The following is a 17625-nucleotide window of genomic DNA, read 5'->3' as shown; positions in this document are numbered from 1 at the left end:
AAAGCATGACCAGTAAAGGGCACCTAAAGCAAAAAAAGTACTCAATAATGGATTTTCCATGTTGCCATAGGGGAATGCTGATATGGCCTTAACCGCAGTAGTGAAAGTGAGTTTTTCCTCATTTCTAACCTAATTTTTGCTCACATCTACACAAAACTTGATTTCAAGTGCTTATTACCACCATATTTAGGTAAATATAGCCCTCAAAGTTTAATATTTGATATTTTTACTAAATTTTCTACACTTTTTACAAGATAGGACATAAAAATCTGCCAAAAAGACCAATTTTCCATAATTTGGACCTATAACTTAAAAAATTGCATATTTTGAAGGATTTTTGTAGTGTATTCCTCTCATGGCAAAGTTAACAAGATCTTCAAGTAGTTTAAAGCTATTTCAAGAAACTTTTCATTTTGCCATGGCTTCAACTTAAGGCTAAAAACCACTAATTCCACTTTCCATAGGCTTCTATGCTAATTTCACAATATTCAATGGCTTCTCTGAACTTTACCTTAACTTTAACCTGCAGAGGAGTATATATCAGCATGATCCAACATATGTCGGCTCACAATCCTCAGAATGGCATGTGGGGTTAGCAGACTTGCAGTGCAGTACTGGTCACCGGAAGTGAAGGGTCTATAAATAGCATGGGAAATCCCAGTGTTTTCACAAGATAGGGGTATATTTAAAAATCATTATGGAGATTAGGCTTCACATCACAAGAAGCAAAATGCACCTATAAAATGTACAGAAATGTTTTTCCTTTCAGAAACTGTTTAATTTTTTTAAATAAGATGAGAACTTTTTTCACAGCACTATGAGGAACAGGGGTAATTTCTGCGTAGGACTATTTTTGCGTACGTTCCAAATGCTCATTGGTTGAATTGGTGGTCTGTAACCTTTTAATGAGCAGTTCAGCGGTTATTTCTAGAAAAGCAAAGACGCTTACCCTAACGATGCACCTGGTCAATCGGAAATCAAAAGAATGTTATCCAGGGACAAAGACCAGTCATTGAAAACAGACAAACACGACAAAGAATATAATGTAACTAAAATAATACAAAGAAAGTAACAAAAGTAAATGAGCAACTCGGACTCCACTAAAAACTGGGAGCATGAACCAGGTGCATAGGTAGAAATCTCATAAATATAAAAATATGAAAATCTGAAATGTCGAAATGCCGTTTTACATGCACGGAATGCAGTTTAGTATTGTATGTCTTGTTTATATGTTTCTATAATCATAAGCCTTTTAGATGTTTTATGATATGCCTATGTTATTCACTAAAAAAACTGAATTCGATTATTTGGGCCTGCGTCATACATTGCAGTGTGCAGTATTACAGGATGATAACATTAATATTTATAAATGCTGCATGCGTTATTCTGACGAAGAGAAGGACAAACTGATTATAATTAAGTATAGTGTAGATAACACAATTGTTTCACTGTTTTTGAAATAACCGAAATGCAACAATATACAGACACCCAAACAAATAAAATACACAGTTCATTAAATTAAAAAGTTTAATCAAATTGAGATTTTTTCGAAGTTGCCAACATTTCTAATTAAATATGATGTTGCATGACAAAATTTAAAACATAGATGTTCATAACAGTTTATGAATAGACAGTAATTGTTGTATTCAGCTGATATAAAGAATGATGTATTATTGTCTGATTTCACTTTCTGTACCAATACACACCAATGCTTGAGCAAATCTGATACTTCTGAATACGTTTTCCGTAAGTACAGACCACATAACCTGCGATTAAATCTCGGTAACTATGATACAAATGTAGAACACTTGTTCCGCTTATATATATTAAATGAGCCACACAATCATAATGTCCACTTTACCGTGAAAATGCAATTAAAATGCTACGTTGACAGTATGACAATATACATTTATAGAATGTCACATTGTTATACATTTAATTAAGAATAATCAAGGGAACCAAGATTCGAGAGAACATTTCAAAGATTATATTTCAAGGATAAAGACTAGAAAGGGAAACCAAAGAACATGATATAAGTAAACCAAGAAAAAAAAACACACACAAAGAAACAAAAGTAAATGAGCATCCTGGACTCCACTAAAACTGGGAGCATAGACCAGTTGCATCGATAGGGTAGATGTAATCTGCTTTTCTACGAACACCCACCGAGTTGCTCATATAAAATTGAACTATGTGTGCAGTGTTGGAACCGAATAGTATTGTAGATGCATTTTATCTTTATGAGGGTGTGTGGCCATGTTAAGTATCATAAATCACAATTCGTATTTCTTAAGAGAAGCACAAAATGCAAATGAAGTTTTAAAGCTAAAATCACTCACCGGCTTTCTCATATTAAATCGTTCTATGTGTGCAATTTTGGTACGGAAAATTTAACTGAGACATATAGATGTATTTCCTATATGAGGGTGTATGGCCATGTTGAGTATCACGAATCATGATTCGAATTTCACAGCGAAAGCACAAAATGTAGATATTTGTTGTAAAGAATCAAAGAAAACAACCGAAAACAACACAGAGAAGTAAAAACAATTGGACATTGGAAATGTTTGTTAGTTTTCTAACACCGTTTGGTTCATTTGATGAGCAGCTTGCTGGTTTCATTTTTGCAGGTTTTTCATCATATCCATTCAATTTCCATGGACCACATTTCGGAAAATTTTTCGGTACTGCTGGCTGCTGGTCTAACGATCCTACTTGAAGAGTGACTGACATTCCTAATTCTGTGTGCATAGCTGAATGACAATGGAAAAACCAAAATCCTACAAATTAAAAAAACGAACATATGATACTATAAATATAACATATTATAATATAATTAACTCGCGTTGAAACGTCTTAAATTTAGTTTTAATTAAGGGGATTACTATTTTTTATTTTTATATAATATTTGAAAAATTCGCAAAAGGCGAGAAAGATTGGAATGCTTTAACTATATTATTTTCTCTACGATGATGCATACACTACAATCCATGCATTTTATTTTATTTTATTTTGATATATTATTATAAAATTTGCAATGGACGAAAAAGATTTCAATTCTCTAACCATATCATTTTCTCTACGATGATGCATACAGTACATGTATTTTATTTTTATTTTATTTCATTTTATTTTGATATACTATTTTAAAATTTTCACAATGGACGACACAGATTTGACTGCTGTAACCATATTTTTTTCTCTACAATAATGCATGCATGTCATTCCCGTTTTTACAATGAAATCTTGCACAGATTCGGTATACGAGTTTTGGCCGAATAACGCAATTTCTGTTTTTGTCCTGTTATTAAGTGTGTTTGTAAAAATCAGGCAAAATGGGAAAAATCAGAAACATACAGTCACCCCACCGATCTGACAATGTAGGTTACAGACCACCAATTCAACCAATGAGCATTTGGAACTAACTCAAAAATAGTCCTACGCAGAAATTACCCCTGTTCCTCATAGTGCTGTGAAAAAAGTTCTCATCTTATTTAAAAAAATTAAACAGTTTCTGAAAGGAAAAACATTTCTGTACAATTTATAGGTGCATTTTGCTTCTTGTGATGTGAAGCCTAATCACCATGATGATTTCTATATATACCCCTATCTTGTGAAAACACTGGGATTTCCCATGCTATTTATAGACCTTTCACTTCCGGTGACCAGTACTGCACTGCAAGTCTGCTAACCCCACATGCCATTCTGAGGATTGTGAGCTGACATATGTAGAATCATGCTGATATATAGTCCTTTGCAGGTTAAAGTTAAGGTAAAGTCCAGAGAAGCCATTGAATATTGTGAAATTAGCATAGAAGCCTGTGGGAAGTGGAATTAGTGGTTTCTAGCCTATAATATCACTTAAAGATACTTTCTCCATTTGAAAAGACCATTATTTGATATCTGCATCACTGGCTTTGCGTAGAAATTTTTCAATAGAATCTTAGAAAAAATGAGGTTTTTGACAGAGTTATCTTTCATTAAAATGTTCTTTTTCAGTGCATTTCAATGAAATTGTAACTCAGTAGTCCAGCATGATGCGGACAATCTTGTCTGTTTTCCTTGATTCTGATGGTGCAAATAGTCAAATTACACAATCAAACTGATGGTTTTTTATACCATGTTTCATCGACTTCCTGATTCTTAAAGAGACTGACACTTAATTCTACTTCATGGAAGCAGTGGTTGTGAATGTTTGTTTATACATGGGTGCATGATATCTGAAAGGTTATATATACATAGGAAAAGCGAAACCTACATTAGGAAAATCAAGAAAACCAGGATTAGTATTTTAATAAAACAAAAAGCAATTCGATTTCTGCATTGTGTCTTATATCATTACTCATGATTTATATTAAAAAATCATTTTGTTGAATTCAGGTGGTACGGAAATCCATAAACACAGGCGCGGATCCAAGGACTGGCGCACCTAAATCGGTAAGAAAAAAAATTTTTCACCACAAGTTTCACCCCATGATATGTTTTGCCTGGCTTTGCACGGCATTTAATTCAATTTACGCCCCCCTAAACTCAAATCCTGGATCCTCCCCATAAACAATAGGGTATATAAGTCTCGTCACGTCACTTCGTTGTTTCACCAGAAAGATTCCCTATCTACTATTAAAATCCACGGAAATTTGTCATTTACAGAGGGTTTTTAGTGCAGTGTTAGATTAAACAAAAAATCTTTTCTGTGTAAATAAATCGATAAAAATAACAAATACTTATTACATGAATATACATTGTATTTTAAAAAAAATCAATAAATAGAAGATTTTCCATTGCAATGCAACGATTAGAGAATCTGTAAGTTAACACTTAAATACAGATCGGTCTTCGAATTTCAATATGTTCTATATATGCATTTTTCTAGTGCACCTCGCAATAACTTAACTTGTTGCACACGTGTTTTATAATCATTCTTAGTGTTCTTAACTATATATTTGTTGTTTATGAGTATCTCTGTACCAAAGTTGATGGTGTTTAGAGAATATAAGATATGCATAGGAAATTCCGGTATGAATAATGAAATTAGAACGGGACTTACAATTAAACTGTATGCCATCAACAGGACAACAGAAACAGAGCATCACAAACACCTAAATTGTTCCAATGGAGAAACGAACAGCGCAGGTTAACTTATATGTTTTTCGGAAGGATGAGCAGTTCTTGCTTCTTGAACAATAGTACTGTACTTAGAATAAAGTTTGATGAAAGAGGGCCAATATATTATAGACGATATTCCAACTTTGCGAAAAAATCATTTATCTAGACTTTTTTCCGTTTCTGGTAAAGATTATCTGGGGTAAAATATCAAGTCAAAGTGAAGGACAAGACAGGTCATGGTTATTTTTTGTATACATGTATGCAAAAAGGTACCTGGATGTTTAGCGTGAAACCTTAAGATGGTGTAACCGCCATCAGGAACCATAACCGAGTCTTTTAAAGGTGCATTATTAAGTCTTCTTTTCAAAAGGCCCTTTCTGTCTAGTTCTTTAACTTCTTTATATCCCGCTTCTGGACCAACCTAAAATATATAATAAAAATATTGCATTGTAAACTTTGCAAAAGTTTTGGATTTAAATGTATACATGTTCCCATAATTTATCTTCAGGAAGTTTGGTCATTACAAGAGGTTTTGAAGGATCAAATAATTTTCTGTATGTTTCCAATAATTTTCTGTATGCAATCTACAGCAATCGACATGCGATGTATTTCCATACGTCGCAAGTAATACGTATTTGTCCAAAATAACCTTTATCACGTAAAGCATTATTCTACATTAATCAGATTAAAACCATTTTGTTTCATATTGTGGCACTTTTATAATGAATTTTTACTACATTCCAACAGTTTACATCGCCAAGGATTTGTCAGTATTCTTATTCTTAAAAGGAATCTATGATAACGAATAAGAATAAAAATCTTTTCTTTTAATATTTTGTATTTGAGGGAATTCATAGTTAACCTTTCTAACAATATCTAACAAAAGCCATAATTTAAAAAAAAATCCTGCTATCTGTCCAATCAACACAATTCACTTCATTTGTATTGGGACTATTTACAGCTCGCTTTATGCTATATGTTTTGCATAACAAGGAAGACCGGATGGTTATCTGTAGAAGTTTATTTCTTTGCTCCTATTTGTATATTTAGTTGCAATTTTCAATGATTTTTACCAACTAATGTCTTTGAACATTACACAAACACCACCATTGCCTCATAACTTTATAAAATCTCTTGAGGTCATTAATGACCTTTTTAAAATTTTAAAAATGTTTCCTTTTTTAAAACAGGTTAGCCTGAATACGATACTGCAATACCAATTCATAATATATAACGAAAAAATATCTTAACGATTACAAGTTTTTTTCTTTTTTTTTTTTGTTCGTTTTTATTTTTGCTAAGTTCTTTGGATTTTTTAATCAACGACACGGTTAGTATAAGTTAAGGAGATCACTTCAGACAAATATGAAAAATAAAATGCCATGCGATCTTTTGGCATCCATATTATCAATTTTAATTTGTGATTCGAACTAATTATAATTCTGATGCAATTTTCAGGCATTGATCCATTTGCTTAGAAGATAACGACAGAAGACTTTCTTTTCTTCTTTCGTCTACCCTGTACTTGACTTTAACTCGGCGGGTGTTTCTAGAAAAGCAAAGACGCTTACCCTACCGGTGCACATGGTCCATGCTCCTAGTTTTTAGAGTCCAAGTTGCTCACTTACTTTTGTTGCTTGCTAGGTATTATTTTGTGTTGTTTGTTTTGTGTGTATGTGTGTGTTTTCCATGTCTGTTCTTTGTTACTGGATTACATTCTTTTAATTTCCGCTAGAATCTTGGTTGCATTGGTTACCCTTTAAGAAAGACAATGGTAATGAATAACCAAAATGATTTTATTGAATATACGAGTTACTTACTCTTTCAAGTCCGATAACTCTGAAATAGTCACCATGCATATGGAATGGATGGCTAGAGGCAAATGTATTGCCTTTGTCAATTATAATAAATTCTATGACTTCTCCGAGGTTTATTTTAATAGTATGAATGCAACTGCAGTATGTTATGTTACATTCTGAGCTTATAGTGTCTTCATTACAAAACATCTCCTAAAATTAAAAAAAATATATTATTGACCTTTCAGGTTATTATGTATTTTTCTCACTTATCCCACACTTTCTGTTTTTCGTAGACGACGTGACATTTACCATCTTTTTATATTTTATTCTGATTTCTTTTAAACTACTTTTATCTTATTTACTCTATTTTGTGCTATCAATTTATTTTTCGGGCATCAAGACTATCGTTTTTTTTTAATTAAAAATTGTGAGATATGGCTGATTTGGTTTCTTCCAAGTCGCAGGAACTTTCACTTTCGACATACCTGAGTTGACTCCCGCTTTAAGTGGGATTCGTGTCGATCAATTTTCTCCGTGTTAAATTGTATGTTCAAAGAATATTTCTCCTTTGCACTATACTCCTTGATAAACTGATTTTTCGAATTTCACAAAACGCTCGGAATCGGATAGAAAAAAATCTTGAATGACTTAGTTTTGAAACAATTTGAAACCAAAATGACTGTAAAATTATTCCAAATTTCAGGTTCACTTCGGAACAGCATTTACATCTTCAATCTCTCCCTATAACCAATACATGATTTACTGCATATCACTCCGCTGTCTTTGCTTTACAAGGTAAGAGACCACAATTAATTTCATAGTGCATTTCAACAAACATATTTTGACAATAAAAAATCCATCGCTTCAAACTCAATATAACTTTACTAATATAGAAACATATATACCGCAAAATTTCATTTCATTTTCATTGCTAAAATCTATGCATCATAGATCCCGTAGACATGAAAGTAACCACTTCCTAGTGTCATAAATTTTTACCTTTCACAGGACCAAATCACAACTTTCACATAAAATTCTGCAGCAAAAACAAACAATAAAGTTTGACAGAAAAAAGTTCAGGAAGAAACACACTAAAAAGGGAACTATACAAGGAAAAATAAAGGGAATTAATTGTTGTCTTTTAGGTACAGGATGGGGAAAAATCACAGGACATGAGCACTACTCATTACTAATCCGTGAAGCTGATTCGGACGTACTGTACTAAATTGCATAAAGGGTAGAAATTTAGTACTGAGTGTGGCAGAGATGTACACACTCTGCGCAGGAGATTGTTATCTTTGATGCCTACTTTTGCTTGAAACATTGACTACAACAATGGTGATCTATAGACATTTGCAAACATCATTAGTACGCGTAGATCCTGGGTTTATGCGTAGATCCTGGGTTTTATTTATTGACTTCAATAAATAACCAAGCAAGTTCTTTATTCAATATCAGTATTGTAATGTTAACTAAATTGAATATAATATATATATTTTCCACATTTTTCCTTTAACTATTTTTAGGCTCCGGTTTAGGGCAACCTTTTCAAGCTGTTTGATGCGCCACTAATATTGACTACATTTACTTACCTGAGGAATATCACCGTATTGTGTCTGTGGGGGTGTAGGCGGTAGTCTTGATGATATGTGGTTTATTTGTGGAGTAAATAGTGTTTGGTCATCTTTAACAAGGCTGTAGTATTCCTGATGGTAGTATTTAAGATTTTCAATATCAATAAGGTTAGGCACAATAAATAACTTTCTGTCAGGCGTCGACTTAAGCGCCATGTCATCTGGTTCAGTTGAATTGAGTATTGAAATGTCACTGTACCCTTCTGAAAGTTTCGTGTTTAGTGGATCGTAATGCTGAAATACATGATAAATGATGAATGATGTACAACCTTAAATAATAAAAATATTGCTGTTGTGGTTATTGTGGCAAATTAAATTAATTGTTAGAACCAATTTTGATACCAGATTTTAACATAACTAAGAAAGTTTGTTTGAGAATTACATCTGTGCACTGATTGCTTAATAAATGAGTACCCCTACCCCCATCCCCCCAAAAAAAACAAAAAACAAACAAAAAACAAATAAACAAACATACAAACAAAACAAAACAAAACAAAATTCAAATAAACAAAAACAGAAGCAAAATAAAAATAAAAATAAAAAAAACTAGTAACTTCATCCTTGGTATACACTTAAATTATATTCACTTTCCGAGGTATTACTTGTTACATGATTAAATTTAAGAAGGATATCTTCAACACGGTAAACATTGGGAAATTACATTAAAGCCTATATAAAAAGGGCTATTATGTTTCATAAGTAAACAGAAGTGGAAAATTTCCACATTAAAACACTTCATTTAAAAAAAAATAGCATGGGTATTTATTAGGCCTCCACTATAAAAAAAATCGTTCATGTTAACGGGATTATCTTCATTCCGAGAAAGGCAATTGAATGCTGATAATACGCACGACATTATGCACAAATATTTAGTGTCAATTCTACTGAAAAATTTAATAAATAATAAATGTTTTGGACCAACGGTTGTGAAATCTAGGTATTTAACAAATGTTAAGTATTTGAACTTGTACATTTATTGTGAGAAGGTATATAGATATGGTATATACAGAACTTACTTTCTCACGTACACATTTACATTCTGTACTCACCGGTAAAGGAAGATCTGGTATCCATCTTTTAATTCCCTCTGGCTCCTCATTTCCTGCTCCTTCGTACCTAACGATTGCTAACTGAAATGCTTTACGATATGCACACACAGTTGTAAGTCCGGACGCTCTTATCCAATAGCTCCCTATCGATTGGTCAGCTTTAACTATGACGTCTATCCGTTCTCCGGAGTAAATTGTTAAAGACTTTATTGTGTGAGACTCCACAGGGGATCCATCAGTTGCAATGATTGTCATTGTATGGTTGTCTATCTGGAATGCCATTGGACATGTGTTTAGAGCATTGCTGATTAACCGGAAGCGATACCTAGTACCTGACTTTACTCTGAAGGTCTCGTATGGTATATGAAATGTAGCATTTTCTCTTGAAAATTTCTGGAAATCTCCTTTACCTGTAAAGAAATACTAATCTGATTGTTGATCTTGCACACTATATCCTATTCAAATATATTCTATGATTATTTCATAATGGTCCATAATATTAGATATAACTTTAACAGTGAGTACTCTACTAGGAATTAGGATTCCTGCACTTTTCACGCTTGAACCGTAATTATATAACAGAACATTTAAATATGTTTATGAATACTACGTGAAAGTCAAATATAGCCATAAAAACTTCAGTAGCACTTTTTTGTTTCGTTTTAATTATTATGGAAAATTTTATATTTACTTTGATGGTGATAGAAAGGCGTTAACTGCGACATGACAAATATTATATCTAAAATGTGTAAGAATCACGGAAACAATGTTTCTTTTTAAAAATAATTACTAACGAATAGACTACAGATGGCTATGTTCAAGCCAAGAAAACTTAAATAACTGTTGAAAATTTGGCAAAGAAATAATACGACTGCATTTTAAACTGCATTATTCACACTAAAAGAAAATAAAGAAAATTATTATCATCATTATGAAAAGCCCTCATCATAACATTAAAACTCTTACCACAATAAGCAAATACCTACCATAAAGCAGATGAGGTCTTCCAAAATAATGTATCCATTGCTGTCATTTATGTAAATTGTGTAAAAAACAAACTGTCGAAGACGAAAGCCTCTTTATATTTGTATGTACGACTTATAAAAAGACTCGTATTATTTAACGAACTTGAGAGACATTGTATAAACTTTCAAAATCTTGATTGATATGGTTGCTTACTTGCGAAGATGAAATTATATGCAAAGGGTTATCATTATATTCACAAATGTTTTGATTTACGAAAAAATGCTTTTTCCAAAAGTCTAGTAACTGTACAAGTGTAATTGATTTGTTTGTTTTAATTATTATTATTATTATTATTATTATTATTATTATTATTATTATTATTATATTCTTCAATTACATATTATTAATTTTGTTCATTGGCATATCATTGTATGATATCACAAGGGGCCATGATTTGAATTAATAAACAATCCTATTCTATTTATGGTGATGCCTTTCTCAAACAATGGAATCCAAATGTGAAACGCTGATGGAATATGATTAGATTATACTACACTATACGACAATTCCAAAAACAAATTATGAAAAATAAATTTATATTTTGATACTACTATCAGTCGTGGTGCATACATTATGTCATCGATTTACTCTCAGAGGTGATATATCAAGGGTTCATCATTTGTCTAATTATTGTTAAGAGGCAGAAACCGGAGCAGAGCAAGTAAGGGATATACCAAATTCACATGTTGATTTTCAAATTGACATTCCAGATTTTTAAGTGTCATTTGCTGTAAGAACCAGGGCGAATCATGGTGAAAAAAAACACACACAAGTCCTTGTATGAAATCTCACTCAAAATGTTATCGGAAATACAGAATTTGCATTCATTTCTCTTTAAGTGTCAGTAATTCGAGGTACAAATTATTTGAATTGTATTGCAATTTCATCATCTAAGGAAGATAACTCACTTTGTCACTTTCATTCTCTTGTAACTATGAGCTAGGTTTTCTACATCCTCTTACTCATCTCAGACAAAAGAACTGTCAATTCGTCTTCAATAGACCGTAAACCAGCTTGTTCAACTCGCGTGTTCTTTTTCTGATCATGATTCATTATTTTTTTCTTTGTTTCCTGATTCTTACATAATCAACAACTTGAATGCCTTACCGTTTATCAACATTGATTTTGATTGTATTTCAGCTATGTAGTCGTAATGATATGCCCTGACGAACTTATCTCTGTACATATTGACAGTCCAATCATTCATCACGACTGTATGCTCTGGTGAATCAACGTCATACTCATCTGAATGGACATCTATTTCTAAAGGCTCTCGAATAATTAGAGGACCGAACAAACCATCTCCATTCTGTAGTCCATGGTGTGCATGCCAGTAATGAGTTCCTCTTGGAGTAGCTGGGAATCTGTTAAATATCATTGTGTTATATTTCGACATGCCTGTTCTTTTTTAAACAATAAAAAAGACTTTCAAGAAGTCATTGTCGTAACGTTGGTATTAATGTACTTAAAATTTGTTTCGAAAAAAGTAATGTCTCTTACATAATAAAAAAAAATATTCCGATAAAATGTATCGACATTTTACCTATATTCGAAAGATGAATGTGTTGGTATTGGACATTGTGTAACTAGTCCAACCCCATCCATGATTGGTGGGACGTGAACTCCATGCCAGTGGATTGTTGCACCTTCTCCTCCAGACATCTCATTGATGACATTGACAACGATAGTGTCATTAGCACACACCTATATGGAAAAAGCGATAAAAATATATCTATAAATTAAAATTTAAACTCATATTGTTCATCGTAACTACTTTCTGATCGGCCTGAAATCTAACGCTTTAACCTTGTGCGTTACTATAATTCCAGTAAAGTTTTAATTACAGGGAATGGCAGGTGCATAATAGCACACAAAAAATCTATCCTTGATTAATGAAACAATAAAGTGCATTATCAAAACCAGCCATTCTGAGGAATGCACTACAATTGTTCCTTTTCACAAAAGTGTCAAGTGGCCCGATCTGTTGTCTTCAAGTACAGAACACAAGAACAGTTTTTTTTTCATTTGGGCAATAGTCAAAAGGAAAAGTTGAAAAGAGAAAAGTCCGTATAACAAATTGCAATATCGAGGGAATAAAACCGTGAAGTTGGAAACCACCGCAATGGTTTTGACTAGGATCAGGCATATCGGCTGGAAATAGTGGGTCAAACTATGTTTTTCAGTATACGTAAAAATGTATAGAAACTCACGTGAATAGCAGGGCCGGGCAACATCCGGTTTACAGTAAGAACACCCCTTGGAGAACCATCAGTCGTAACACAGTGTGGCCTAGTACAATCAGTTGCATTGAACGGACAGTCATGACATGCCCTAGTCATTGTGTAGTAGTTCTCCAGTGTAAAGTTATATTCACACACCATTTTCGATCCAACCTTACATTCCCTTAAACACGGATGTTCTTTATAATCTGATAGTTAATAGTGAAAAAAAAGGAAAAATGTTATCATACGAGTACATTTCCATTACTTTTGCATAAATCGATATAGTCAAATAGATTTGTCTTAGAGCTCGAGAAATCGGAAAAGCAGAAATATCGAAGTTAAAGTTGAATGATTTAATCAATATTATACTGTTGGTTTGTTTGTTTGTTTGTTGGAGTTTAACGTCCGAGCAGCAATATTTCAGCTATATTCAGACAATGAACATGAAATGGATGATAAAATGAACATGAAATGAAAAAAAAAGGATGGGTCACAAGGATAATAGGGTCGACAAATTTTGATTGCCACTGGAAAAAGGGGGGATGGGTAAGGTCGGGCTATTTAGCCTCCTGTGGCGGAGCGCAAAGGTTCCTACTCCTATCGAATACCACAGCAGGGTTCTTTAACGTGCGAGGAACGTAGCATCTTTCCCAACACGGTGCACCACTATGGTTTGCGGTCAGGTTTTCCGTATTATAGCCTGACAACCCCAGCATGTAACACGTCAAGGGTACCCCATTCCACCACCTGAGGCACACATCCCAGTTGCTCTGTGGGCAGAGCGCCTAGCCCCCGGTTAGGTTTCTGAGCACTATTTAGTCGCCTTATACGACAAGCTTAGCGCTGCTGCAGGCCTATTCTTTTAACACCCGGACCTGCACGGGGCTTATACTGTTGGTAAACTAATTTGAGGTTTTTCGAAAAAAAAAGTTTTTAAGAAATTTATTTTATGTTGTATGATTAATATATTGTGTTCTTCTTTATAATAAGGAATTACGATTACATCGATAACACTGCAGAATGTGTATTTGTACTTCGAAAGTAATTGACATGTTAATTGCATTTTTGAACGTAAGTAGTACTCTAGCTAAGAATCATGCAAAATGTGATTCATGGGTAAAAAGCCTACATATTTTTATTTTTGATGTTTTGTTTGAAATATCATAGTAAACAGAAAATAACATATGGTTTTTCATATAACCCGTGCTCTTAGGAGAAAAAAATTATATAGAATGCACTACAGATTTCAAAATTAAGGGAGATAACTCTGTAAATGACGTTCACATACAATAGAATCTATTAGATTTTCAATGTTGATTATCTCCTAAGAGCTTGCAGATATGAATGAATACTCTCACATTTCACAATATAGACCCATAAAACAACTTAATTACAAAAATAAAAATATGTAGCCTTTTTTGGGGTGTATCACATTTTTCAGATTTTGCATGATTCTTAGAAAGACTGCTACTTAAGTATGCATTTCATTTGGACATTTGCAAGTACCTACTTTTAATAAACACAACATGATGAAAAAGGCTTTTTGTATTTTTATATGCCTTTGATTTTTTTTTCTTTTTCATTTTTGAATTAATATTTTTCTTTATTAATTTCTTTATTTGGTTTTGTTTTAACTGACGTCAATCTTACCGCTGTCCTAGATTAAAATCAGTAATTATGCATTAATATTATAACGAAGAATAATTTTCAGATACAATGTATTATTATTATTCTAAAACAACGACATATGTAAAAAAAAAGTTAGTATAAAATTTTTTAATTATTTCATTGTAACAAATGAAATTCGTTAGACTTTCATGCAAACAATTGATATTTCCACAAATGATGAAATATGTCATAATCAATAATTTTGTTTCAATGATGTGGACATGATTTTCCTGTCAGAAATTTGACTGAAAAATCGAAATTTAAAAGATTTCTGTACTGTTACAGTTTTAAAGCAGGAGTTTTTAGAAATCTTTTTACAGTTACTACAGGTATGATTCTCTCCAAATTAACAAAGAACACTCCAAACACAAGATTCTCTTGCATCAGTTGGTAAATGCATTCATTGATTTGTTAAGTGATTGCGTTGCGAAGGTATCATCAGTTTTACAAGTTAATCAAACTATGAATATTTATTTCTTTAGTAAATAAGATTTTTTTGTGAGTGTAGTGTCATGGTTAAAAAATACTCAATATTCTTACCAAAAATATTTAAAGGTAAATGTAAAAAGAAATTTGAAATTAGGAGGACTTTGTACCAGAAAAAAAATAGTTGGTTTTTGTTTTTGTTTTTTGTCTAGGTTACTATTCATCTCTTGTATTTATTTATGATTTTTTGTTGTTTTTGTTATTGTTTGTTTTGTGTGCGTGTGTGTGTTTTTGTTTGTTTATTTTTGTTTGGTTTTTTTTTCTTTTCGTGATGTTGTTTTTCCCATCTATGTTTCGTTCCATTGTTATTAAATATATTTAGAATGCATAATTATAATTACCATTCAGGTCCAATAACACAACTTCCATTACCAATCCCAGCATCAAATTGACGCCTACTAGTACCTTTGCAAAGCACATGATGGAACCGTTTTGAATTAGTTGATAAAGTGAAATTTCAATTTATATTAGTTTTATCTAATTAAAAATACAAAGTCATGCACACAGCATGTGGCAGCGTCAAATTACATAATTAAGTTGTGAATATCAAATTCCGAACAGCGTCTGACGTTCGAAATTCACTCTAGACGCTGCAGTCAGCCCTCTCAGGAAATGCAAGTATCTTGCTAAGTCGGGAAGAGGTGAATGCTTTTACGCGACATTACCCGATTGTCAAACGACTCATGATTTAAATTATGCCCGAGAATGTCTAAGGGCCTGTGTGCAGCGGTTAGTAAGAGAAGAAACGAATGTCTGCCCCTGCGTGGAAATTGTGTGAATATATGTACAGTAAAATCTTCGATCATTGTGCTTGCGTTCGGTTACTTCATGCTAAATATTGTTTTTGAAATGTATAGGAGCTTATTTATTTGAATATTCGAGTTTATAAAGTCTTATTTTTTTAGAATTAGATACAACCAAACAAACAAACTATTTATATTAAATCAGTCAATTTTAATTATGTATTCATCTTAACTATAAATAGTAAAAAAATCAAAGTGGTTGATTTAGAATCCTTTTAATATGTCACGTGATCTGTCTAGACAGCTATAACATTTGGCATAGAAGCAAGAAAATTGTCCGAAGTTATGAATATAATTTGCTTTCAGAATCATAAAATATTTTTAAACTTTAAAGAACAATTTTAATCACCCTATTCATTTCATACATACAAATGGCAATTTAGCACCAATTTATTCTCTATCACCTTCTCCTTAATTATAAACTTTTGACATCCGTTTACCTATTTTATATATTTGCAATTTTCAGGGTATATATGCAGCGTTCAAATCTCATTTATTAAGGTGCATTTTTTCAAGTTTTGTTTACCGTCTCATTTGTCTCTCGGTAGCACGCTCGCCACAAATCAGGGCTGTCATAGGCTCGAACCTAAGCCGAGTCATAAACAAGACAAAAATGATCGTGATATTTATGGGATATACTAATTGGCTCGGAGTCAGAATAGTGTGTCTGATTGAGCGGTTGCTTTTGTGAGCTATCAAAATTAAAATCCGGTTCAGGATGCCGAACTATTAATTGTCCTTGTCTTGAAATGCATCCGATAGGATGTTAATGTTAATCAATCAGTAAATCGATAAACTGTCTTGTTCACGATTATAATTAAAATCGAAAAGCACTGGCAAATTGAACCGATCAATCATACCTTGTTCTTCCTGAATAAACAAAGATTTCTTAGCAACTAAATATAATCCACACCACTTTTCAAATAGATGTTAATACTTATCATTCAGTGCAAGAGAAACCAAAAAATGTATATCGAAATTTTGTCTTTAAATGCTCGTATATCAGTTGAATGGTTGATGTTATGCATGGCATGAGACACGATTTGCACAGTGAATTAGAATTTCTTTTGTAGACACATGTATTTCAAATAAATGACTAAACTTTTACAACATGAAAGTGTTTTTCGTAGATTTCGCGATCGTGACTGAGTGAGCTTATAAATAAAACATGTATGTCCTTTTTGATATTTAATTTGAGAATTTCTAAATTTCTAGGAAATCCAGGTCAAATGTCAGAACACCAAAATCTTATTTATGAATATCAAGCCTTAACACCTTGAAGAAAACATGTATTTAAATACTTTTCTTTTGTATTGTTAATTGATAAAACGTTTAAGAGTTCACATTGTTTAGAGTTTCATGCGTTGTCGTTCTAGGCATACTCTCACTCCTACAGAAACCAAAATCGCTTACTGCATATGTTCAATCTACATGAAGCCTAATAATGTTTATAAAATTAATTTATCAATTGTGAGTTGAACTAATTAATTGCACTGGACAATGTACAAAGTTAAATGGGAGATTAATAATGACCCTAAATTGCACTAGAATGCAGCGGTGTATTTAACTCAAATACCCGTCATGGATCATAGTAAAACCTAGTATGTACATTCCATACCCTCGACAATTCTTTATTCGTATAATCGTGTATATTAAAAACATTACACGGAAAATAGAAAAAAACACACACCAAAATGCATACTATATGGCGGGCTATAAAATACTTTGCGGAATTAATTTTTTTTTGGTTATGCTGCTACAAAATTGTGGTCATCACCACAGAAGTTTTATGGTCATCATAATGAACTCGCAGGGGGTTACGGTGTATTCAC

At 32.6% G+C, this 17625-nt stretch overlaps 1 protein-coding gene across 1 annotated transcript; it reads right to left on the bottom strand.

The window, feature by feature from the left end:
- Positions 1-1515: 1515 nt before the first annotated feature.
- Positions 1516-15437, bottom strand: LOC148605824 (multicopper oxidase 3-like). The gene is made up of 9 exons (XM_088547387.1): positions 15332-15437; positions 12825-13042; positions 12158-12318; positions 11722-11978; positions 9589-9998; positions 8498-8773; positions 6927-7115; positions 5380-5527; positions 1516-2780 (listed from the first exon to the last, which is right to left on the bottom strand). Exons 1-9 carry the CDS (start codon positions 15408-15410, stop codon positions 2509-2511), a joined length of 2010 nt encoding a protein of 669 aa, XP_088403513.1. The 5' UTR covers positions 15411-15437; the 3' UTR covers positions 1516-2508.
- Positions 15438-17625: the final 2188 nt, after the last annotated feature.

This window comes from Perna viridis, chromosome 10 (genome assembly GCF_037379345.1).
Source record: "Perna viridis isolate PV_CMFRI_1.1 ecotype Kerala chromosome 10, ASM3737934v1, whole genome shotgun sequence".
Classification (NCBI taxonomy): Eukaryota; Metazoa; Mollusca; class Bivalvia; order Mytilida; family Mytilidae; genus Perna; species Perna viridis.
This window is presented reverse-complemented; position numbering and strand designations above follow the sequence as displayed.